This window comes from Rhinolophus hipposideros (assembly GCF_964194185.1).
Source record: "Rhinolophus hipposideros genome assembly, chromosome: 25".
Classification (NCBI taxonomy): Eukaryota; Metazoa; Chordata; class Mammalia; order Chiroptera; family Rhinolophidae; genus Rhinolophus; species Rhinolophus hipposideros.
In genome coordinates this window covers 22226918-22253317 of record NC_138071.1, presented here as the reverse complement: position 1 = coordinate 22253317, position 26400 = coordinate 22226918, and the positions used below count along the sequence as shown (strand labels likewise).

General features: G+C 40.4%; 1 protein-coding gene across 5 annotated transcripts in view; it reads right to left on the bottom strand.

Moving 5' to 3' along the window:
- The window catches only part of AGK (acylglycerol kinase), a 98157-nt gene that overhangs the window by 43437 nt on the left and 28320 nt on the right, over window positions 1-26400 (bottom strand). For all 5 annotated transcript variants that reach the window (XM_081038167.1, XM_081038166.1, XM_081038169.1 and 2 more), the window contains 3 exons: window positions 25766-25888; window positions 3726-3765; window positions 947-1026 (listed from right to left, as the gene is read on the bottom strand). In XM_081038167.1, the coding sequence (XP_080894293.1) occupies window positions 947-1026; window positions 3726-3765; window positions 25766-25866 (221 nt within the window). In that variant the 5' untranslated portion in view covers window positions 25867-25888. The remainder of the gene's footprint in view (window positions 1-946; window positions 1027-3725; window positions 3766-25765; window positions 25889-26400) is intronic.

Below are 26400 nucleotides of genomic sequence, written 5' to 3'. Positions count from 1 at the left end.
CAGTATGATGGTGACCAGAAGGTGAGGGTGGGGGAGGATGAAAAGGGTAAAGGGGGCAAACATATGGTGACGGAAGGAGGCTAGACTTTGAGCCCATGATGCAATATACAGATGATGTATTATATATTAGAGAATTATATACCTAAAACTTATGTAATGTTATTATTAACCAAGGTTATCCCAATAAATTTAACTTTTAAAAAGTACAGAGAGTTCCCACATAGCCTTTGCCCCACTACACACCGACTTTCAATACCCCTCACCAGTGAGGGGCATTTGTTACAATAAATGAACATGGACACATGATTATCAATCCACCAAGGTCCCAACTATCCTTCATACTTTAATCCCCACAATTCTCTCACATGACCCTTCCAGGCCACCCAACCAGTTTACTGACTGTCCTGTGACATAACAAGGGACATAACTAGTTCCTCGTGTGGGAAGGTCCCGTCCCATTGACATTTCCTTAGTCAGGAAGATTGAGTGTTCTCCCTCTGATGACCTCCAAGACCTGGCTCAAGGTTAATCCTTTGCACAGAATGTTTCTGTTCTCACAAACCCTCAGGGCTTCCGACCATCTCTAAACAGCCTGTAACAGAGAAGGCCTAATAATTTACATCACAGCAACAGGAGATATTCCCAAGGGGGCCTACCGCCAAGCAGACGACACTTAGTACTTGGTGATTCTTACTACTTGATTAATTTGGAAATGATTATTAGACTTCAATTAGACAAGTGTGCTAAGCATCAGTTAGCTTTACAATTGTGTCTTATAAACCGTTATTTCTACATTACAAACGAATCTTAGTGCTAGAAGAGTATTGAATCTAGCTCTTCAATTCCCTACAATCCAACTAGCTGCCTGATCGTCTGTGACCTTTTTCTCTATAGAAAAACCGAGTACGTAGCAAATCACCTACTGAATACATAACGAATCACCTACCCTTTGCAAGCTGCGGGATTGAGAAAGACGGTGGCCTTCTTCACTTGTGCATTGGGAAGAATGAGCTGGTTGCCAAATACCTAAAAAGGAGAAAAGAAAAGGTTTAAGTCAATGTCCTTTTATTCGGTTAGTGATCACATGTATTCTTTCATTCCAAAAGAATTTACTTCCAGTAGATAGAATATCTACTCTGAGGGGGAAAAAAATGTTCTTTTATGATTTCATAGTAACAAAAACACCACAAACAATACAAAAGTGTATACCATGTGTTTAATAAGCTGAATTTCATATTGTAATAAAAAAACCCTGCATCACCTACCAGAGGTAAGTAACTTTCCTCCATAAGATATGTTTATTATAAACACATAACGTGTAGTCTGTCAGAAGGGAAGTTGAATCCATTTGTCTTCAATTTTCAGAGTATAATCTTTTTCTACTTCAACTTATTACTAAAGCTTATTCATGAAGAATCTTTGTGTTAGCAATTACTCTTCCTCTGTTTGTATATATACTCATGTATAAAATAAGTCTAATACTGTTTGCCTCTTCTCTGCTACTGATGTAATTAAATAGCACCTACTGGCACAGGGAAAGAACTGTAATATTTGCTAAGCACCCAGTATTTTCCATTTTCACACACATTATTCTTCGTTCTCAGAAACCTAGGAAGTAGTAAATATTCTCATTTTACTAGATTAGAAAACCAAGCTTCAGAAAGATTAAGTCAAGCAAAGTCACACTGTTACAAATTACAAGATTATAATTTACATCTAACTCCAAAACCCAAACTTTCCTCTATCAGCTCTAAAGATGATCAGATAAAGGACGAAGCAGAATTCAGTACAGAGGACTAGGTGTGAGGAGTCGAAATGGGAACTCATGGGAGCTACTGCTATCATACCTGGACTGGAGAAGAGTAAAAAGAATGAGAGGAGGAAACACCAACAAGAGCAAAATTTCAAGTCTTGTGTGGTGGGGAGCAGGCTGGTGCCAAGAAGACAGAATTCAATACAATGTAAAGATGGGGGGGGGGGAAATGAAAGTTTTAACAACATTTTTATTCAATAGCTGACTAAACCCACTGGCTCCCTGACAGTCCATTGGAGACCCTTTTTCACCATTGTCTAGTTCTTGCTTAAAAAAGTAAACCTTTTCTGAATATTTCAGAAAGACATACTGTCTTTTTGTAAAAAAAAAAATTAAAAAAAAAAATTCTGGTACATTATAATTTCTACTGTTTTCATTCTTACTGAATTAGACCTTAACATTCTGCTGCCAAATCTCCAAATACTGAAATTTATTCCTGTTCTATCCATGTTATTTCTGAAATGTGGCCAGAAATTATATAATTAACCAGGTTCTCATGCTTACCAGATTCTACATCTACTGTTCTAGATTATTCTTCCTTGTCCTGCTTCCTAGTCTCTAGAATTCTAGAGCTGCACCTCAAGTCTCAGGTTTATAGTGGGCTAAAGAGTGTATGTAAGACTACAGGGAGTTTACAGGAGATTAAAAAATCATATTCTTTCCAGAATTTCGACTGCAAACAGAAGCACATAAACAAGAAAAGTAATTATAGGAGACTATAAGGATGAATTCATTTTCTTTTATCCAATAGAAAGAGCTAAATATGTGTTGGGAAGTGGAGAATTAGAACAGTGGGAAGAGGTAAATGTATGAGGGGAATAACTAGAGGAACACGGTCTGAAAAAGGAGATGGAATTCAGAAGAGAGGTGGAGTCACCTACCTGAAGAATGAGAGGACCCAAAGACCACTCTTCCTCAAAGAGAGAAAGAAAGGGTTCCCCTCACAAGAAGATTTTCCAGTTGCTAATAGAAAATTAGCTTGGGGTAGAAATCGCTTTGAATTTAATATAAAGTTTATGTGAACTGATTTCCAGAACAACTTAGATCCGTATGAGGTGAACAAAAATAGTAATCAAACTCTGAAAACACAGATTTAGACCAGTTAGATAACCACGAAAGACAGGGATGGATTCATAGCATCTATTGTCCTTGTCACCCATGAAAACATTTCAGGAACAAACAGGAGGTTTGCCACCCACATCTCTTATGAAATGCATTACACCTTTGTCATTTTTGACTTCCTTTTTCATTTTGGTATTCCTGACGTCATCAACTTAAATGACATTTAACAAAAAAGACAACTCAGTCGTGGAAATTCACCTGCAAGGCATAATGTACAAATCTGGAGGGGAGGGAAGAACAAAAATGTCATCTTCCACTTGAAAGGATTCACAATGCAATGGAAACTAACACAGCCAGACACCTGAATATTTAAGTGCGATATCATGGGATCAGGGTAACAATGCACATGGGATGAATCAATTGTACTGAAGAGACAGGCTTTAAAAACACAAATCAACAGTTTTAAGGTGATTTGACTTTGAGCCGTATCATCTGTTCTGCACTGATATCCTTGGGGGTTATTTGGATCAGGGGCAACTTAGGGTTTACCCCTCTCCCCAAGGACAACTGCAGAAGCAAACAAATTCCCAGAGCTCCAACTGATGCGTTCTTAGGACTAACGCAGAAGTCAACAACTAAAGAGGTGGGCGTTTATAACTGCTCCTCACCAGATGGTTAACTTCCTCCCGTTCTATTCTGAGTTGGCTCTCAGCCTCATTCATCCCCTGATAGTGGGAAAAAATAGCCCAACTGCACTGAGGCAGGGCCTGTGCAGGGCCCTGGAACAGTCTGCGTCTCTGCACAATGGAGATAAGGCACCGTTTCATTGTTTCACATTAAATGGCATTACCTGAGCTTCTTGACAGGCTGCTCTCCTTAGCAGATTATCACTATCAAAGTAAACAAAAGAGAATGAACGTTAGCTTGGATAAGCAGGTTCAAATCCCAACATATATAATATAAACAAATAAAAACAAAATTTGTTTTTTTGTTTGTTTGTTTTTTAAATATGTGCAACTCTTCCCTATAAAATACCCAAGTGAAAGTTTCTTCGAGACCTGTAACAAAGCAGGGGCACATTTGAACAATACTTTCTGTAAATGAAATCCCGTGTTAAGTATTTCCATGTTATGGCAGGCAGAATAATGTCCCCCCAACAACAAAAGAAAAATGTCCCCATCCTACCGGTATTTCCCAGAACCTGAGAGTATGTTACTTTACATGGCAAAGGGATTTTACAGATGTGATTAAGTTTAGGATCAGCAGATGGAAAGATTATTCTGGAATGTGCCAGCGTGCCTAATCTAATCACAAGGGTCCTTGGAAGCAGAGAAACATCCTGGCTGTGATTGGCAGCAAGTCTGATTATGGAAGAATGGTCCTCGAGAGCTACAGCCTTGCTGGCTTAGAAGACATAAGTCAGGATTGTGGGTACCTTCCAGGAGCTGGAAAGGCAAGGAAATGAGTTCTCCCCTCGAGCCTCCAGAAGCAACACAGTCCTTGATGACACCTCGATTGTACCCCAGTGAGACCTGCATTGGACTTCGAACCCACAGAACTGTTAAGATAACGAATTTGTGTTGTGTTAAATCACTCAGTTTGGGATAATTTGTTAGGACTGCAATAAAAAAACTAATGCACCTATCCTGAATTTTTCTTATTCAGTGGAAATTACTCAGGTCATTTGCCAGAAATAAATTTGATGTTTAGTTACTTCTGTTTTATCTAGATCTTTCTTTACATCACTGTCAGACAATTAAATCATATGGAAAAATCTTGGCATGAGGCAAAATTTTGGCTTGCAAATATGAAAATTCATGAAAATTCATGTCATCTATTTAACATAAAGGTCTCTAAATGCATTTGTCATGTATACCCTAGGAGCACTCTAAATGGCTGACTGCCCACAGGGCTCCAGAATCTTCTCCTTGTAAGAGACAATTCTAATGCCTGTTGCTAAGATAACTGTTGTTAATCGGGTAGAAGTTAAGAAAACTAGTACCCAGAAAGGATGACCAATAAACAATGTACAGAAAAGAATTTAAAGGAGAAAAGGATTATGTCACTTAAATTCTCTTTCTAGGCCTTTTTCATAATATCAAAGCCTTTGAATTTTGTGTTTTTACAGTAATTCAAACCTAATTTTGATATTTATGGTTGAACTGAAAAAAATGAAAATGAGCCATCATTTGCTTTTTGCCATAGGTAGTTGCAGCAGAAGGCTGCTCAATGACCTTTCTGCCATAGTCAGGCTAGAGAAGGACCCCTACGTGTCACAGAGCAGTCAGTCAACTTCAGTAAGAAAACACTACTCAAGCAGAAGTATCAACGCTGCCCATCTCAACCCAAGAACTATGGCCCATTAAAATCACAATGGCACCAGTACCTGGTCTGTAACCAAAATTTCAGGGCACCAGTCCCTTGTCCAGTCTAGCTGCCAGGCTGTCCCCACCTGCTTGAGTGTCACGGCTCCACTACCACCCTGCAGCAAAAGGGAGTTCGTTGTACGAGCTTCTCTCCCCTCCCCCACCCAAGATTCATAAACACTCCTATCTTGCTCTTCTCTCCTCATCCCTCTCCACCATTGACTGCTCTCAGTGAATCACTCTAAGTACACACACACACACACACACACACACACGTAGACACCTATACACAAACTAGTAAAATATTTTTAAATAATTAACATGTCAACAACCCTTTATAGTTGACTTCATACCTCCCATTCATGACCTTCTGTACAAGCAGGAGGCAAAAGACTGAATGCTCAGGAACTGCTGGATCACGGAAGAAAACTAGGCTCCTCGGAGTAAGCTGAGCACTGTCACGGATCCCCGTGGACTCAAGTCCCCAAGCCCAGCTTCCACACTACCCTGGGGGTTCCACTTCTAGCCTTGCACAGCTCTGCTCCTCCAAGCACATGCTTTACTGTTTTTTCCTAATGGAGGGATGAGGCCGTGCCTCCAATCCCTTATCCTACAGACACATCCTGAGGGTTATTCTGTGCAGCTCTCTGTGCTGCTGTGCAAGCTGGGAACCTGCCCCTACATCCCTGTCTGTTCCCCTAGCCAGCTCCTCCCCTGCTACGAGGCTCAGGCCTCTGAAGGTGACGGTAGAGACCATCCTCCTCACTGCATTTCAGCCACGCTGATTCCTGCAGACCTGGCTGAAAAGACAATAGCCCCAGTATAGACAAGACTATGGGGTGGCGCCTTGGATCAGTTTTTCCTAAATTCCTTTTTTGCTAGAAGTAAAATTTTGGTGGTTTACTTGTGATTAAGAATATTACTGAAGACAGCTCTCTTGACTTACTAACATCGCTTGCTTTTATCAGAGTGCTATTCAAAATCAAAAGATGTTTTGATAGCTAATTTCCTGAATTTTAATGTGCCAAATGGAATTTGCTGTCAGTGCCACCTGTGAGAAAGCCAGAATATATATCAATGTAGCTACTACAAAAGAAAATCTCATTATAATCACACTTATTTTCCTTAATACCAAAAATGGTGTTAATCATTTTGGTCTTGCTCTCTGGACCACGCTGTTTCTAAAAATCAAACCTATTCAGATTCCTCCCACCACTGAGATATTCTGATGGTCTGCAGCAAGCTCTGCGAACTATTTCCAAAGGGAAATTCCAAAAATGTCTCAGTAATGGCAGCACTGTTGGAATAAAAAATAACTTAAAATTCAGAGAGCAATTACCATGTCCCAGGTACTGTGGCAGCTGGTTTCATAAACCTTGAATCTTTGTACCAACCTGGCAAGGCAGGCATTACATTCTCATTGTACAGATGAGGAAGTTGAGGCTCAGGGAAGGGAAGTGATTTGCCCACGATCACGACGTCACTAAGTGGTAGAGCTGAGATCCAAACCCCTGCCATCCTGATTCTAACACAAGCTTTCGTGGGTTTTCCTCTTGACATCAGATAAGTCTGCATGAGCAATAATCATTTGGATGTATACTTTATAGCACATTTATTAATCACATTACTTCCTAGTCTCATCTAATATAACTTTTTAGATTTACATTCATGTGATACTTTTATAAGCTCAGGTGCAATGAAACTGCCCAAAGTAGTTGGTGAAACAAACTCATTTACCACAACGTGCCAGGTACAGTACAATAAACGGGATTTGGTCACGCCCTGGAGCAGCTTAGGATGAAGTAGCAAGGAGCAGCTTTGGCAGCTATCAGCGGTACAGTAAAAGACGTGTTCCTGAAGATAATACGCCAGGCACGATGCTAGGTGACTGCGACATACTGGCAAATAAGTCCAACATCCCCCATCTTCATTCAGTTTACAGGGAAAAAGGGAAGAAAAATGATTCAACAGGGAATCCCAATGTGATTTGACTTTTATCTGCTCCATAAAAGAGGCACGTAATAGGAGTACCTAACCTCGTTTTCAGGGAATTAGAAAAGGCTTTTTGTGGGAAGTGGCACTCAGGTTGAGATGTAGGGGAGAAATAAAAAGCGGTCAGGCAAAAACAGGAAGGAGAATCTCACAAAGGCCAGAGCAGGGTAAAAGCCTGCAATAGCTGGAACGTGACCCTGTAGGAAAGGGAAGGCAGTTTCGGGCAGCTGGGGGCGGCACGCCATTGGAGGCGCTGCGAAAGAGCAGGTCTGCGGAGTCGTGTCCTGGCAGGATCACCAAAGGCCTTTTAAGCTATTAAAGGAATTTAGATTCTATCCTAAGGGTCATGAGAAGCCATTAAAGGGTTCTAAGAAGAGAACTGATATAACCAGCTTCACATTTTATAAGGATCGTTCTGGTTGCAGTGTGAACAAGACATCGGTCACAGGAGACTGACTCTAGAGACCGGGGTAGTTCTTCAGTAATTGCAGGTCAGTGAGAGCCATGAGGACAGCTGGAACCAGGACCCCGGCAGTGGGGACAAAGAAGAGTACAGATTCGGCAGGTATTTAGGAGGTAAACTTAATGTCTGGCTTGTGGGCATTCAAATATGGTGCCCACGTTGGTGTGCGACCCATTGGATGGAAGGTGGCAGTTCACAGAGATGGAATGCGGTAGGATACAAGTTTAGGATGAAGGGAGGTGATTTAGTTTGGGACCTGCTGATCTGAGGAGGTAGTGGCGAGGATCCAGGTGGAGGTGTTTAGGGGACAAATGGGACTACGCCTGGAATTCCACTCTGCCATCTTGAATCAAGATATCTACAGTAACAAGGTTGCCAGTTCGACTCCTCGAGTCCCACAAAAGATGGTGGGCTGCGCCCTCTGCAACTAAAAACGGCAACTGGACCTGGAGCTGAGCAGCGCCCTCCACAACTAAGACTAAAAGGACAACAACTTGAAACTGAACGGCACCCTCCACAACTAAGATTGAAAGGACAACAACTTGACTTGGAAAAACGTCCTGGAAGTACACATTGTTCCCCAATAAAGTCCTGTTCCCCTTCCCTAATAAAAATCTTTTTTTAAAAAAAAGATATCTACGGTAAGAGGAAGGGCGAAGGTGGATAAGATTATATGAGCTGGGTGAGAAATAGAAGCAGCAGGTAAAGATGGTACTGGGACAACTGACGGAAAACACCAAATGAATCTCAAGTAAATTGAGACTACACCTCATTGGAAAGCCAAAGGAAAAAGGTGATGGACAATGGAGGAAAGGGTGAAGCACCATTTTCCTTATCTCCCTTCATCCCTTTGATGCTGCCTCTATTCATGGCAAACTCCATGTTCTGCTGCTTCTAAAAGACACAATGATTTACCCCTCCAAGGATTTGATCATTTCATCGCCTTCCCCTTTAAGAAATACGAGGACAGCACCCATGGCCTTAGCCTGCCACACCCAAAAAAATCGATCGTCTTAGCTTTCTTCCTTGATTGCAACTGCCTTGAAGTTATGGATAATTCACCATTTTCTCTTCCACAGCACACAGCACACTCTGGTAGACAGAAGGTACTCAATAAACACTGTTTAATAAATAAGTAGCAAATGTTTGAACAGGAGAGACTGATTCACTGTGCTCACAGGCAGACTTTGTCCTACAGGAAAAACTGAAGGTTATTCTTCGTATGAGTATTGGGCATTTTTTTAAATAATTTTTTTATTTTTCAATTACATTTGACACGCAATATTATGTTAGTTTCAGGTGTACAGTATAGTGATTAGACATGTATACAATTTACTACATGATCACCCCCATAAGTCTAGTACCCATCTGACACCACACATAGTTATTAGAATATTATGATGGGGGGATGGATGAGAAGGGGAAAGGAAATATAGTTAATAATACAGTGATAAGTTTGCACGGTGACAGAAGTAGTGGGGTGACCACATTATAAGGTATAAAAATGTTGAATCACTGTATTGTACACTTGAAATTAATATAATCAATATAAGATTATATACCAAATATACTTAAACTAAAAAAAAAGAGGTGGTATATATATATATATATATATGTATATATATATATATATATACACACACACACACAATGGAATATTACTCAGCCATAAAAAAGAAAGAAATCTTGCCATCTGTAACAACACGGATGGACTAAGAGGTTATTATTCAAAGTAAAATAAGTCAGACAAAGAAAGACAAAGATAATATGATTTCATTCATATGTAGAATCTAAAAACAACAACAACCAAAAATGAACAAACAAAATAGTAAACTCATACACAGAGAACATTTTGATGGTTGCCAGCTGGGAAGAGTGTTGCGGTGGGGGGGGTGAAAGGGATTGGGGATTAAGAAGCACAAATTGCCAGCTATAAGAAGAGCCACAGGGATGTAAAGTACAGCACAGGGAATATAGCCAGAAATACTGTACTAACTCTGCATGGTGTCAGATGGGTCCTACACTCGTTTGGCATTCCTGAACCACGACATGAGCTGGGACGGTTCTTCAGTGTGATAACCACCAAAGGGAAGAGGAAGAGACACTGTGTTGAGTCTGGGAGAGGAAACAAAACTTACGGCAGTCAGGGGAGCTTTACTAGACCAACAAGATCCCAGGAAATGTGGGTGTCTGCGTGCCTGGTGCATGTGTTTAGGGAGAGGGGAATGGAGGTAGAACCGTCTAAAAACGCTAACTGAAGAAAGCACCGCAGAAAGCACCACTAACGCGGTTCCAGGGTCCGGTCATCAGAGAAAGTCCAGATGCCACCAGGTCAAGAATCTGAATGTGCACTGCAGACCCCGTGCACAGCAAAAAAGGACTGCATACAAGTGCCACGCCCATGTTCTTCCCACCATAGCGCGCTGTCTCCTGAGAGAACTGAAGTTAAATACGATCTAAAAGAGGTTCTACAACATGTCGTCATATCAAAAACGGTCCCAGAAGACCTGCTCAGTACTACAATGCGGTTTCTTTGACAGAAACAAATTAGAAGCTTCTGGATTAGAAAATGAAAAAAATCTGCTGATGTCACTCAGCCTGAGGCTTTAGAAGAACATGCACAAACCTGCTAACCACAGGAAATGGGACGCTCTCCATTGCTTCTAAGCCATAATGTTTTATTTATTACTTTAGGACTGCAAAATAAGATGAGTTGTTAGTTCAATAAAAACTTTACATTGGAAGAGGAAAAAAATTACCTTGATCCATCCTATTTACTTCAAAAAATGTCCCACTACAGTCCAGAGGCAAATTGTACAACAATTTCTACCACCAGCTTTTTCCCTTGGTGCATGCAAACACAGTTTTTGCTTCACACAAAACAGATTTCAAGTTTAGATGTGTACAGCTACTACTTCAGCTTATCCAAGCTTCCCAGAATACTTCATCACTACATTGCCAGCGGCGGAGCCCCCTGGTGGCCCATGTCACAGCAGGGGGGGTGGATATGGAATCAAAGATGAAACTGAACCGTAGAGATGTGGTTCTCTTGTGTGCAGTCGAGGGAGGGAGGTTTTTTAAACTACACCTCAGCCCCCCAGTGCCCCATGCCCCCGGGTCCCCACCCAAACAGATAAGGATTACTGCAGGGAGCAGGTCATACACACGGACATGTGGGCCGTATCTGCCCAACAGAAAGACATGCTGTGACCAAACAGGTGGAAATGCAGCCTGCGAAGGAAGACTGCTTGACCCTTTGGGCCTAAAGAGTGTTCATGTGGACAGGAGAAAATGGGTGGTGTGAGAGGTCAGAAACTAAGGAAACAGTAAAACTGTTAATGATTTTTACAAGGATTTTAGGGCTGCCTGGCCTGGTCTTTCATCGACCAAAGGAAGATATCCCTTCTTGTTCTCCAGGCCTCCCCAGGATGTGCCACCTGCTACTTAAGAAATTGCTATCTTCCTACCTCTCCCAAGCACAAAGAGATAAAAAGTTCCAATGTCATGAAAGTCTCAGGGGTCAGGAAGAAATCCTATTGATAACAATGTTAAGTGGTGACCGTCTTCACGTCAATGCCCCTTAGAGTGCATAAAAGAGAGAAAATATGACCCCACAGGTCATTGCTGGCATTAAAACTCCATCACCTGTGTTGCTGATGGTGACAGTTTAGCGAAAGGAAAGCAGTTAACAAACTCTAGCATCACATGCAAAGGACTGGTGTACGGCCCTGCTTCCTTCTGGACTAGTCAGAAGTATACCAAACTTGTGCTCAGGAATTTTGAGGTCAAATGGTGCCTCTGAATGGATTTCTTTAGTGGGCGGTATATTTAACAATCCAAAGATCAACATTTTTAACAATAACTATATAAAGCAAGCCAAGAGCATTTTCCCAAGACTGAATTTGCTAAAATAGGAAGAAGGGAGAGAAGGAAGGAGGGAAAGTGGGAAGAAAGGAAGGAGGCAGGGAAGAGAGTCAAGTCCATGGTTAGCAAGAATGAATAACTCAGCACAGCAATTAAAAATCTAGTGAAAAAATGGATAGGCTAATACAACAAGTGTTGTAGTATCTCATGTCTTGTTAATGTCAGTTTTCCCAGAGGGGCTTTGCCAAAATGTTTAAATACATAAGATGTGTGATTTACGCCCGAGATAGAAATTTGCCCACTATTTAACCATGGCTTCCTGAATATTTCCAGCAATTTCCAGGTCTCCAATCCCTGTTTTCACTATCTTTGTTTATTTCCTTGTCAAAATACACAAGCCCTATAGCAGCTGGGTACATACAATGCCTGTATCAAAGGCACCCAAGACCAAATTCTACTTCCTGACAACCTAAAATGTTCTGGTTGGAAGAGCCCTTAGAAATGATCTGGTCTGATGTTTTCAATCTCCCCCGCACCATAACCTGGTCCGCATCAACCAGATGATATGATAATATCCCCTTAGTAACCAAGTTCACCACAATGATTCTCATTGGGCAAACACACAGAATATGCAGTCCCATCCCCAAGTCTCTAAGCCCCAAGTGATTCTGGTATGGTCACGTAAGCAGGGTGCTCTTCAGCACCTCCTTGGAGCTCCTGGGAAATAACTAATTGGTCTAGTCTGAGAAAACTTCCGACCGGTGACCTGGCCACCATGAGACAGAAGTTCCTAAAAGACTTAGCAGTAGAATTCAAGTCTCCTGAGTCTCGACATGGCACTTTTCTCAATATTCTCTTTCTATTCTGTTCTCTAAGGACATTCCCAAATGTTAACAATGGGAACAATAAAGCTCTGTCCTCTGTTTAATCATGTACACAGGCAAATGCCACCACTATGGTTACCTCAATTCATGAGTTATCAACTACAGTGACATACTGCTTTCTTTTTTGCAAGTGGGCTTAGGAAAAAGCCCGACTAAATCTAACCCTACTCTTTATTCAAGTGCGCATATAGCCAGACAAAGACTCAACCTCCCCTCAATGAGGAGGCCCACCTATAATAGCTAATAATATAATAGCTGCTGTGAAGCTCTAGTTAGTTGCCTTTTCTTCCTCAGCCTCTGAAATACAGAAATCTCCAGGCCACCTTCTTCCAATCGTATTGGTTCCCAGTCATTTTAGTGTATACTTATGTATACTTCAGCCGAACGAGACACTACTTCTAGGTACTTCTAGTCCCTCCTACTTTCTCGGGTTTTCTGTGCACGAATTGTTCCCCCCCCCCCCAATTCGGGACAGAAAATTAATGAAGAATGGGAATGGCATCCCCGGAGAGATAGTCTCACATAACTAAGCTGATCGTTTTGGTCTGTTCTGTAAAATTTTTCCACGAGATGGAAATGGGTTCTGCAGTTTATCCCTCATTCTACTGGGAAAAATGTAAGTTAAAAAAAGCTTCTATCTTCACATCTCGCGCTTTTTCTCCTTTTAGACCATGTCATTAGTCTATTTTCACCTCTTATTCTAGCCTCAGCTTTTTACAAAATATCAATTTCTGTTCCTACGCCAACATCCTAATGTTCACAGAAGCCAAGTGAGTTGGTGGAGTTCTGTGCACGGTCTCCGGCTGGCTGCCACATTCATGCACAAATTCAGACTGTGGCACCATCCGGTAATACTCTGCCACTAAAGGGACTCGTTCTTTGAGCTGCTGCCACCAGGCACTTTTTCAATGATTTCCACCCTAACATAATTCTGCTAAGTATTCTACTGCCATTCCTTTATGGTTCCTTTATTTCTTCTACTTCCTGCTCTTTCTTCCATTCATTCATTCATTCATTCATTTCCACCCAAGACCCCAATTTAAACATTCTAGGCCAGATACATTTCTTCCACATACTGTACAACATTAACTTTACAAGGCCCTCAATCTTTCTATTTTATTGACCATCATACATTTGTGTACACAATTACAAATACATATTGAGTGTCAATTATATACAAGATACTTGAATCTTAGAGATTATGACTGCTAGTCAAGAAGAAAGCATAGGCAGAAAGAGTCCCTTCCTACCTCCCTCCCACCCAAGTTGTTGTCTATAAATAGTGTGCATAAAATAGTATTTACTTTGGGCTCCAGAATGACTTATAAACTCATAAATTATATTGTCAGTATTTGTGCAGTTCCACATGAAATATTTGGGAAATCAGCTACTACCTAGAGAGGGGTTAGTTTTAGCACCAGCTATGATTATTCTCTCTGCAGTGCTTGGAGTAGCTAAAACCACTGATAGAAATATCCCTAAAAATTATGTAAAATCAACGAAACCAAACAGAACTTAGATATATCGCCTGCCCTTCTATCTCAGTCTCCCCACACACATCAACAAACATGAGGAAATAAATAACATAGATTTTTTAAAAAAGAAAGCTGTTTTTTAAATAACCTGACAAAAGAGTTGAAAGGAAAGGGAATATAAATAAATTTCATTATGCTTAAAAAAAGTTTCCCCTATTCCCAATCAAATCTGGGCTGACAGGCATTTAATTGCCCATAAATGAGCTTCCTTAAATAGCACCTATTAATACCCCCAAATTTCAGCATCAGCTTGCGCAGAGAGGTGGGGGAGAAGGGGAAGACAGAGACAGAGGGGGAAACCTTGAAATGGCTAAAAAGCAAAACCAACTGCTGTCTTAAATTTGCGATAAAATCTGCAATGAGAAGCCAGGAGGGGGGAAAGCCCTCACCACCCTCTGTTGCAGCTGAACCAGCCACGCCCGGACCACCGACTGCAAAGTCAGAGGCTAACCTGAACTGATGTCCAGGTGAAAAACACGTGCTTTGTCAGAAATCCCAGAGACACTGCGAAAAGAAGCACAAGACATCACTGAAACCATGATCGGTACCAAAAGGAAAAATGCAGGTCTAGTCAAGTGTGGCTCACGGAACCTAACACGTTTCCCCCTGTATATCCTGTCATGGTCTCAAATCAACGTATCTAAAAGGGAATATAATACCTTCTCCTTCAACCGATTCTCCTGGCAACTTTCCTCTTTCTGAACTACCAATTATCCCAGTCCAGCAACCAAAACGTGATTTTCCTACCTTTCTCTCCTTCAACCACTGATTCAATCTACTACACGAATGGCTAGCATTTAGCGAGAAGTCATTATTAGCCAGGCATAGGACCAGGACCCAACATGCATCGTCTCATTTAATTCTTACAACTGTCATGCGAGGTGTCATGCAGGGTCTCAGCTCCCGCTCCCCGCATAAGGATGCAGGATATGGTGAGGCCAAAAAGGAACACCCACGGAGCCATAGGTAGGGGAGTCATACCACTATATTCTCCCTGGTGGCTAAGTTGGAGACACAGGAGGCAAAAGCCACACTATCCGCAACCTGCCACCCCATTCTCTCTGAAAACCAACCTCACTTGCTAACTGCAATCCGCTCTTGCTACCTCAGCCACCATCTTCTTGCTAGCTCCCATTTGCTGCTAGCATAGCCACGGCAGTTTTATTAGTGGCCAATGGCTCACTGGTTACAGCTGACGGCCAACTAGCTACAGCTGACGGCCATCCAATCACAGTTGATGGCCATTTACTATCTGAGCCAGCATCTTTCCACGTGAGGCCAAGAGCCTGGAAATTGCACTCCTGGCTCTGTCCCCACAACAAATAACCTGCGAAACAGATCTCATTATCCCCATTACCTCAAAGGAAACTGAGGCACAGAGGTTCAGCTGATTAAGTAACTTAATGAAGATCACATAGCCAGTAAGTAGGAAAACCCAACCTACACAGAAGTCTATCCACCACCAGCGCCCATGTCAGATATTATTCACACCATTACAACCTACCTGCCCATTATATTTCCACTTCTAAGGCCACTTGTCTACTTCCAGCCTTTCTTACTTTCTGTGTAAACTACTGAAACGTCCTCTCAGCTTTCAGTTTCTACTGAAAAGAAATAAGACTCGATAGTGAAGTGAACTCTGCCAATTTCCAGACATACTTTATGCATTTCCACGTCCTGCCTGTGCTCAGGTCATTAATGCCACCTAGACCACTGTCCCAACTCACTGGGCAAGGCCCAGCTCAGATGACATCTTTGTTATGATGCATTCTTTGATAAGAAGGAAAGGGCCAAAAGAGGAGGAAACGAAGTGTTATTATTCTGATGGCCTGCTTTCTTTGTGCCAGGCCCTGCTGTGAGAACCTGCATGACAACCCAGGGAGGTGGGTACTGCTCTCATCTCCAGTTTGCAGGGAGGTTAAGTAACTTATCCCGGGCTGCTTGGCTGCTAAGTGTCAAATCCGTATACTAGGTACTTGCTCCTTCTCTTAACAGTTTTGATTTAGGGAACTCTCAGAAGTGACCCTTTCTCACTTTCTCCTGGAGGCCTCAGGCTGATCACATCTGAATCCACTGATCCATCTTAATCGCCTCAAAGCAGGACAAGCAGACATCATGGAATTCCTGATGTGACACAGTAAGAAATCCACCTCAAGCCTCTGAAGCATTCAGGCCAAAAACATGAATCTAGTTCTGCCTCCAGAGCAGTGCTCCTCAAACGTTACTGTGTATACACATCCCTGGGGGCTCTGGCTCAATGCACATTCTGGCAGGGCAGGGCTGGTTTGGGGCCTGAGCTTCTGCATTTCTAACAAGCCCCAAGAATAACCTGTGCTGCTGGACCACGGTCCACACTTTGGAGAGTACTGCCTAGAATGTGGATCTACTCACCAGTTCACAAGACACAGGCGAGATGGAGGAACTTAAACAACTCACGGCCAGGCCGCGCGTGGGGAGCGAGGCACTCGCCTCAGTTGCACGATGTGTAGGAGCTCCACAAACACCGGAATGGAGACACTTTATTACAACACTTTTAGGAGTGAAAATGGATGCAAGAAGACCCCGTGGCGAACACAATCCGTAGTCACGGTTTTAAGTAAAGACAGAATCAGTAGTAACGGTTTTTCTTTTTGTCTTATGCTACAATAGGGGTCTGCATGGCACTGAACACCAAATCTTGGGGCTACAAAACTGTAGCAGAGAAGTGGAGACCGGCCTCATTTGTAAAACAAGGAAGTCCTGTAAAAAGGAGGACGGGGTTGTAGTTTATAGGCTTAAGAGGTAAGATACCGAATGCAATGTATAAAACTTGTTTAGATATTGATGTGAACAGAACTGTATAACAGAATTGGGTGATAAGAGGGAAAGAGAATCAGATTACTAGGTGACATAAGAGATTTTGAATTCTGTAAGGTTCATGATAATGGCATTGTGATTTTTTTAAGTTCTTACTTATTGGGTATAACATACTGAAGTATTTATGAGTAAAATGAGATGAGATATAATATCTGGGATCTGCTCTAAAACATTCCAGAAAAAAAGTAGAGAGATAACAAGATTAGTAAAATGCTGCTATTTGTTGAAGCCGGGTGATGGTACGTGGGGCTTCATTATACTATTCCGATTTTTATGTTTAAAATTTCCATAATAAAAAAGTAATTCTTTCTTCCCTTGGGCACCCCTAATGTTTACTCTGTACCACTCAAACAGGACATAGCACAGAGTGACTTAAACATCTTTTTTAAAAGTAGCTCCTCTTTTTAACATGTGCCAGGAGCTGCGATGATCTCATTTAAGTGTCACAATAATACTATGAGTTATTGTACGGATGAATAAAAGCAAAGTTCAGCAAGCTGGAATAACTTGCCCAAAGTCACACATCCAGCAAGTGACAACCAAGGCGAGGCTTGAGCGCAGACCCAACTGACTCAGAAGCCCAGGTTTGAAGCAGTGTGTTGTAACATCCATCTCATGCCATAAGGTAGCTCAGCGTACAGCTCTTCATTTCTCTCACGCTACCTAAGACACGGCAGCCATTTTGAGAGGTTAAGATGAGGGCTACCTGATTCTGAATCATGGCTCTGACACTTACGAGCTGTGTGACCTTGAGCAGATCAATCTTCTGTCCCTCAGTTTCCTAGGGACTATGAATCTCATACTATTAAGAGATTAATAACCATATCATAAAGTTGTTAGGAAGATCAAATGAGTTAATAAATGTAAAGTGCCTAGAATCATGTCTGACAAATGGCAAGCACTAATTGTTAGCTATTATCATTATTGTTGCTAAGTTCTCAGTAAAATTGAATGATACTGAACCCACCCCTCATGCAAACTCACAACCATTTATTTTTACATCTTCTAAGGCGTTGTTTTTGACCACAGAACTTGAAAAGTGGGCTCTCACCGATGTTTATGAAAGCCAATGTATAGCAATCAAGATTAATGTTCCTATGTTCAGAGAAAAAAACACCAATGTTAGTAAAAATCTAGAAACACGGGGCCCAGGACCATCACTACAGTGTCACAATTGCTTTGCAAGTTAATGTCAAGGGATATATGGCGTTTATGGGATTTTAAAATCTCCAAAGAGGGTACCAGGAATTCTGGCTAAGCTGAAAGGCGAGATGCTCCACAGAAATAGGAACGGGGAGTCCTGGGTCACAGGCCAAGGTGGGTGGCAGAACTGGTACCAGAAGTATTCAGACAAAGGAGGAAGCTGAGAACCAGGAGCCAGAACTAAGCAAGAGCAGAGCCACTGTGAACTCCTGAGCCAAGAGCGTTAGTTGAGAATGTATGCCAAAGCCGCCCAGCCAAAGTCACAGGGAGAGCCCGGGGCCAGGATGAGCAAGGACAGGGTCCCCAATGACGAAAGGAGCAAAGAGAGCTCAATCAGATGGACAATGGTTCAGTTATGCCTTGCTGGTTATAATTGCTTATGCCCTGCCTCATTTGTGGTTATTTTCTGTCAGCCTTAAAACTACTTTCCCAAGCTGTCTTGGTACACGTGGAAGGTGAAATAAATAAAAAGCTCAGATCTTATTAGACCATCAGGCAGATCCTTTCCCACTGGCTATCTCTTTAATCACTCATTGCCTCATTAACAGCACCAATCTGTTTTAACTCCCCAAGTACTTAGTGTATATTATATCACACTTAGTCACAATTACGAGCATTTATTGAACCCTTAGATCAGGCATACACTAAGAGCTGTACAGTTACCTCACTTTATCCTTCAATGATCCAATGAGGTACTGTTACTATTCTGGCTTTAGAGACGAAGCTCGGGCTGAGAGCCCAAGGTCACACTCCCAGGAAGTGTCAGTTCTGTCTGACTCCAGAGACAACTTTTAGACTAGACTGCCTCCTTTCTGCGCTACTTCTTATTAGCAGACCTTGGCTACTAAAAGGGCTGGGAATGATTCAGAGCAGATTGCAAGTAACTGCTGACCAGATGAACTGCATAACCTGGAACACGATCCCCCACAGGGAGCCCAGAAAGCTTGGGAAGAGCATTTGAAGAAGAATGAGCAATACTTGAATTCTCTTTACTTTCAGCAAACAGAGTCATTTCCTCCTCTTCAATTGCTCTCACTGAGTGCCAAAAGCAGTCTGGGCTGCTCCTATCAACCAGTACAACCTGCTGTGGGGGAAATTATGCAGAGAGAAAAATATCACAGGTTTTTCTCCTTCACACTGGGAGGAAGGGAGAAAAAGAGGAGAGGAATTCCCAATGGCGAAGACTTATAAATATAGTAACAATGGGATATAAAGCCTACAAATAATACCTGTGTCAAAAGACAAAAGCAGCAACCAAATAAGAAACAGATAAAAATAAATGTATGCACTTTTTCCACATCTGTTGCAAAAAAGTTTTTTCCTTACAAGCAAATTATAATTTACTCTAATAAACCATGGTCATTATTAAAATCTTAAAATCAATATTAAAAATATGAGCAATTATTATTATTATGAGAATCCTATATCAGAAGATACCTTTTTCCCTTTCAAAGGAAAAAAAGTCAAATATACAATATATCAAATATCATATATATGATAAAGCAATTTGCCTGCTTTTTAAAATAAGCAATGTAAAAGATTATGTTCACTCATCTTACAAATGAAGACCAAGGAACTTAAAATTCAATATGCACAAAATAATTATTATATGATTATCTTCTAGAATACTACTCAGCAACACAAAGGAATGAATTACAGATAAATGCAACAACATGGATAAATCTCAAAGCCTTTATCCTGACAGAAAGCTTACAAAAAAAGCATACTATATTATTTCATTTATATAAAATCCTGGAACTGTCAAAAAATGAATCTATGGTGAGGGAAAAATCAGAACAACGGTTGCCTCAGGGGTGGAGACAGGCTTTGACGGTGAAGGGACATGAAGAAAACACCTGTAGGAATAGCAACATTCCATAATTTGCTGGGAATCTCAGTTATACAGTGTATGCATATGACAACACCCAGCAAAAGTACGCTTAAGATTTGTTTATTTCATCGTAAATTTAATAACAAGGGAAACAAACACCATAAGCAAATACTGAACTCTACTGATATGCACGTTCAAATATTTAGGTGGAATTACACTGATGTCTACAAACTACTTTGAAATACATCAGAAAGTACAAGAGAGAGGTGGACAGATGGATATGTGACAAAGCAAATATAGTAAAATCTAGAATCCAAGTAGTAGATAGGCAGGTGTTTATCATAAAATTCTTTCAACTTCGCCATGTATTTGAAAATTTTCATCGCATATGGGGAAAATACACTCATCTATGTATTACAAACAGGTAAGGAGGCTACAAAAAAGAAGAAAAACATAAAAGACAGAGTGAAAGGGAAAGAACAATAAGTAAAAGGGAGAACAAATTAGAAAGGGAGTCAGACAAAAATATAAAGACACCTACAGGAAACTGAGGGCATAGAGAAAACAACCAAGAACACTGAGGAGGCTTTGAAATAACTGTCTTGGTCCCGGGGCATGTGTCCAGTTTTCATCATTAATCTATATTAAATGCTAATAAATGTGTTCTATTTAATAAAGGAGCTTTATTCCAACTGAGCAGTGAAAAATGCAACAGAAACAGAACAGTTCTAATAAAGTTGTATGAAAGGAATTTAAAAAGTAATGTCATTAACAAATACCATAGACTGTATATATTGAAGTGAACATTGCTCTCCAAATTTGTCACCAGCAAAGAAAGTATGTGAGATTTATAGCATGATTAACCTGGGTCCAAATCCCTTTCATCAATAAGTAACCATACGACTTTAGGCAAGTTACTAATTTCTGAGCCTCAATTTCCTTATCTATGATATGGAAATAACATTACATCTCTCACAGGGCAATTCTGAGGATTAAAAGAGACCATTTACATGGAAATGACTAGCCCAATACCAGGTATGGAGTAATTAGTTATTACATATTGTTTTTCTTTCTTCTTATTCTAATAAGTTTTGTGACATTTTTAATTATTGGCCAGGTGGAGAATAAAAGTGCTCCAGGAGTTGGGAAGAACATATGCAAAAGTAGAGAGAGGAACAACAAAAAGAGGCCTTCTCTTAAAAAACTGCTAAAACACAGAGGTCAAGCTTAAGCGTTATGTAGAAAGGAAGAGAAGGGATCAGAAAAAGACTGGAGAGGAAGAGGAGGACAGAATCGTGGAGGCCTTTTATGCCATGCTAAGGAATTAGGTCTTTGTCATGCAGGCGTCGGAGAGCCATTCACAGGTTGTCAGTAGAAGCACGAAATGGTCAGAGTACTCTTTTAGAAACAATACTCTGATGGCTTACGGCATTGTATAACTCCAGGGAAACTATTCACATAGAATGTAGAGAGAAGCACGATATGGACTAGAGAATTGTGACTCCCGAATCTAAACTGGGGATGTACACATTTTTTTTTTAAAGACAACAGAGGGAAACTACCTCAACATAATAACGCCATATGTGAAAAGCCCACAGCTAACATTATACTCAACAGTGAAAAATTGAAAGCTTTTCCTCTAACATCAGTAACATGACAAGGATGCCTGCTCTCACCATTTCTATTCAACATAGTACTGGAAATCCTAGCCAGCGCAATTAGGCAAGAAAAAGAAATAAAAGCCATTCAAATTGGAAAGAAAGAAGTATCTTTCTTTTTGCAGATGACATGATCTTCTACCATGTTACCCCGAAAATAAGACCTAGCCGGGCAATCAGCTCTAATGCATCTTTTGGAGCAAAAATTAATATAAGACCTCGTCTTATTTTACTATAAGACCCAGTATAATATAATACAATACAATACAATACATAATATAATAAATATAACATAATAATATATAATATAATATAATATAATATAATATAATATAATATATAATACATAATATAATACTGGGTCTTACATTAATTTTTGCTCCAAAAGACGTATTAGAGCTGATTGCCCGGCTAGGTCTTATTTTCAGGAAAACAGGGTATGCAGAAAACCCTAAAGATATCACACAAAATCAAAAAAACAAAAAACATGTTAAAATAAGCAAATTTAGCAAAGTTACAGGATACAAAGTCAGTTGCATTTTTATACACTAATGAACAATTTGACAAGAAAATTAAGAAAATAATCCTATTTATGATAGCATCAAAAAGAATCAAACATTTAGTAATAACTTATCCAAAGAGACAAAAGACTTGAACACTAAAAACTACAAAACACTGCTTAAAGAACTGAAAAAGACACAAAGAAATAGAGCAATATCCCATGTTCATAAATTGGAAGACTTACTATTGTTAAAATGTGCACAACTACCCAAAGTGATCTACAGCTTCAATGCAAACCCTATCAAAATCCCCGTGGCATTTTTTACAGAAATAGAAAAAGAAAATCCTAAAATTCAAATGGACTCTCATGGGACTCCAAATAGTCAAAAGTTTTGAAAAAGAACAAAGTTGGAGGACTCACATTTCTGAATTTTAAAACATATTACAAAGCTACAAAAATTAAAACGTGTGGTACTGGCATAAAGACAGAAATAGAGACCAATAGAACAAAGTAGAGAGCTCAGAAACAAATCTTTGTATATATGATCAAATGATCTCCAACAAGGAAGCCAAAACCACACCATGGGGAAAGGACTCAAAATGAATTAAAGACCTAAATGTAAGACCTACAACTATAAAACTTCTAGAAGAAAACATAGGGGGAAAGCTTCATGACATTGGAATTGGCAATGATTTATTGGATATGACACAAAAGCAGAGGCAACTAAAGCAAAAACAGATAAATGGGATGACATCAAACTTAAAAACTTCTTTGCATCAAATGACAATCAACATAGTGATAGGGCAACCTATGAAATGGGAGAAAATACAGAGGGTGCCAGAAAAATGTAAACACATTTTAAGGAAAAAACTGTATTAAAATTGTAATACTTAATATATACCGATAACAGAAGATGAATACAAGTCATGTGTATACATTTTTTTGGCATCCCCAGTATTTGAAAATCATAAATTTCATGAGGGATTAAAGAATGCCTACAACTCAATAACATAAAACCAAATAACCTGACTTTTTTTTTTTTAATGGGCAAAGGACTTAGATCTTTCTCCAAAGAAAATAAATGGCCAACAAGCACATAAAAAGATGTTAAATATAACGAATCATTAGAGAAATACAAATCAAAACACAAGATGCCATATCACACCCATTAGGATGGCCACTATGAAAAAAACAGAAAACAATAAGCATTACTGAGGATGTGGAAAAATTGGAACCCTTGTGCAGTTGATAGGAATTTACAATGGTATGGTCACTATGGAAAACAGTATGGAGGTTCTTCAAAAAATTAAAAATAGAACTACCTTATGAGCCAGCAATCCCACTTCAAAGCATACACTTGAAAGAATTGAAAACTGGACCTCAAAGACACATCTGCATATCCCAACCCTGTAGTAGCATTATTCACAACAGCCAAGATGTGAATATACTTAACACTAATGACTACATACTTAAAAACGGTTAAGGTGGTAAATTTTATGTTGTTTTCTTGACTATAATTTTTTTTTTTTTAAAGGAGACTAAATGTAAAAATGGCTAAAGAGTACCAAGGCATGCAGGTGAAAAGTTTAAGAAAAAGAAGGGCAACAGGACAATGGGGGTTTGCATTTTGAGCAATAAGGTGGAGACCGAGTTAAATGACGCCTCAAGATTCCAACCACACTTCCAGTTCAAGCTGTTTCAGATCCAACTCAGAATGCAGCCTCTGCAGAAAGTAGAATGGTGACTGCCAGGTGCTGGTGGGGAGGGGATGGGGAATTATTGTTTAACGGACGTCGAGTTTCTGTTTTGCCAGATGAAAAGAGTTCTGGAGATGGCTGGTGGTAATGGTTGCACAATGTGAATGGCCTTGATACCAGTCAACTGTGTACTTAAAAAATGGTTGAGATGTTAAATTTTTGTTATGTGTATTTTACCACAATAAAAAAATTTTAAAAAGAATGCGGCCGCCAAAGCGCTGAGACTTAATGGGCCTCTTTTAAAGTTTCAAGAGTACACTGCCAAGATTTATGGTACCTCTAAAAACATCCTGAACAGTTATTTCCTCAAATCTTCACCTAGTAGTAGAAATAGCAGTCATCGTAAGTGGGTGGGAGGTCCTCCCTGACTGAGCCAGCCAATGGCTGGACTGGGTGCTCTTGCAAAGGAAATACTACTTCCTGCGTGACAGGAGGTAAAAGGAGCTGTTAGCAGGCCCCAAAGGGTGTCTCTCGTGCTAAAAGGCCATTATACTAAACCTAGATTTCATACCTGATCCAACTGCAGTTTCGACCTCTCCCAGACATGACCTTAATAAACCAATCTGAAATTTTCTGGTTGGGCACCAATAATCCGTCACAGAGGCCCTCTCTCCCCCCTACAGGAAGAAGAGGCAATCTGCATGATAGAAACGCTTCCCATTCTCTTTCCCCAAAGAAAAAATATCCTGGACCAAAAAGAATCCTTTCTTTGCTTTTGTTAATAGCTCCCTTGCCCCACCCTTCTTTCTATAAAAATCTTCCATTTTGGACAACCCCTTAGAGATCCCTTCTAGTTGCTATGTGGGATCCCTTTCATGAATCCCTTCAAAACACCAATCAGATCTTCACATTTATTCGGTTGAACTTTTTTCAACAGAACCTTTCCTTGAGGATTCAAGCATTGTTAGAAAAGGCAAGTAACATATGCTTCATATTCCATTTGTTAAAACCTTTCCTCCACCCTTTTTTATATATTACTGAGTTTAAGGTTCTTAGGTCTGTTCTTTATATGCCAGCTAATGGAATTCAGGTGCTCTGCCTTGAGAACGCTTAGAAAGAATGGGGGGAAATGTTCCATCTTCTCTACAGCTGTAAAAACCTGAACCCCATGCTGCATCATAAAATTACGTCTGACAATGGTGAACTGAGAACAGTCACAAAAGCATCGGTATGAATCTCCTTTCTAATATGGAGACTTTCATTACAAAACCGGTCTGTTTTCTGTTTAACAAAGCAGTCATTTAAGACACCTGGATTGCAGAGAGAGTTGCTATATATTTAAGATGTAGCCCTTAATCCCCAACAGACTGCAAATTGATTGGCTCTCTTAATAGCCTGTATAATTTTTATGCCAAAACTCTGTTTATTTAAACCTTATTACCATATTAAATCAGAAGAGAAGCTCAGACACTTTCTTCTCCCTCCACGCCTGAAGGCTAATAAAACCCACGACTCTGCTGAATTCCTTATTCAAACAAAAGGTTTGAAAGTCTTTGTCTCATTTAATTGAATCCAGGCTAAAGGGATGAATGAGGGGTTGGAGGAAACAGATTCTGTAAATGTCCAGCAGCCAAAATGATAACAGATCAAAAGGCTGTAGTAAGAAACTGAAAAAGCCAAACCCCAAGGAGACATGAGTTCCTGTTGGGGTCTGCTATTAACTTGACTGGTGTCTCCCTCTCCCCCTCCCCCTCCCCCTCCCTCTCGGCTAGGCCTCAGTTTCTTCACCTTCCCATCTCACTACTACAGCCTATATCCACTGTATTATCAATGTTAGTAACTCCAATAAATAGTTCCAATTTTACAGAACTGGTTATGACGAGAAGCCTCTGTCTTTGTAGTTTTAACACTTACTTTTCTTTTATACCACAATGTTTTAGAGAGACAAGCCCAGCTGAACAAGATGTTACCCTTAGGCCCTTTTGGACTGTTTTGTTGTGGAAAGTGAAGATGGGTGGTGGTGGGCGTCAGATATTTACCAGTGTTTTCCATAGAGCCAGTGGCCTCCCCATGACAGCAGACAGGCGCCAGCTGTAGTTTTCTTCCAATGATTCCGAAGTGTTTTAAAGAACACAGTCATCTTCTCCTAGGAATTTGCTAGGCTACAAACAGAAAAAGGAAAACGATATAATTATCCGACGTCAGCATGTCCAAGAGTCCCTATGACTCTGCCTTCTATTCGATCATTCCCTCCACGTTCTCCTTCCCTCACTCCTTTTCCTTCTTAACCGCTTCTCCTCTTCTCCCCTCGAGTTTCATTATCTTCTCACACACCCACCTACCTTTTTCCTTCTTTCTTTCTTCACTTCTTTCTACCTAAACTTCACTTTTTCCTTCTCTGATCACTTTTACCTCACTGCATTAGAAGGAAGAGTGGGAGGGGGTGGAACAGAAAGAGAGGAAGGGAATTCTAAGCTTCCAGTTTCTTTCTTCTTATGGTCACTATACCACCGTTTAAGAATTCTTGTCAAGCCTTTATGTATAAAGGACGCAACACCAAATTAGTGAAATAAAGGGCATATTCAAAATAGAAGAAAGCGCTAGACCCTTAAGAGGAAAGCAAGCAGAGAACATGCACTGAAAACCCAATGAAGAGGAAATGCACAACTTCCTG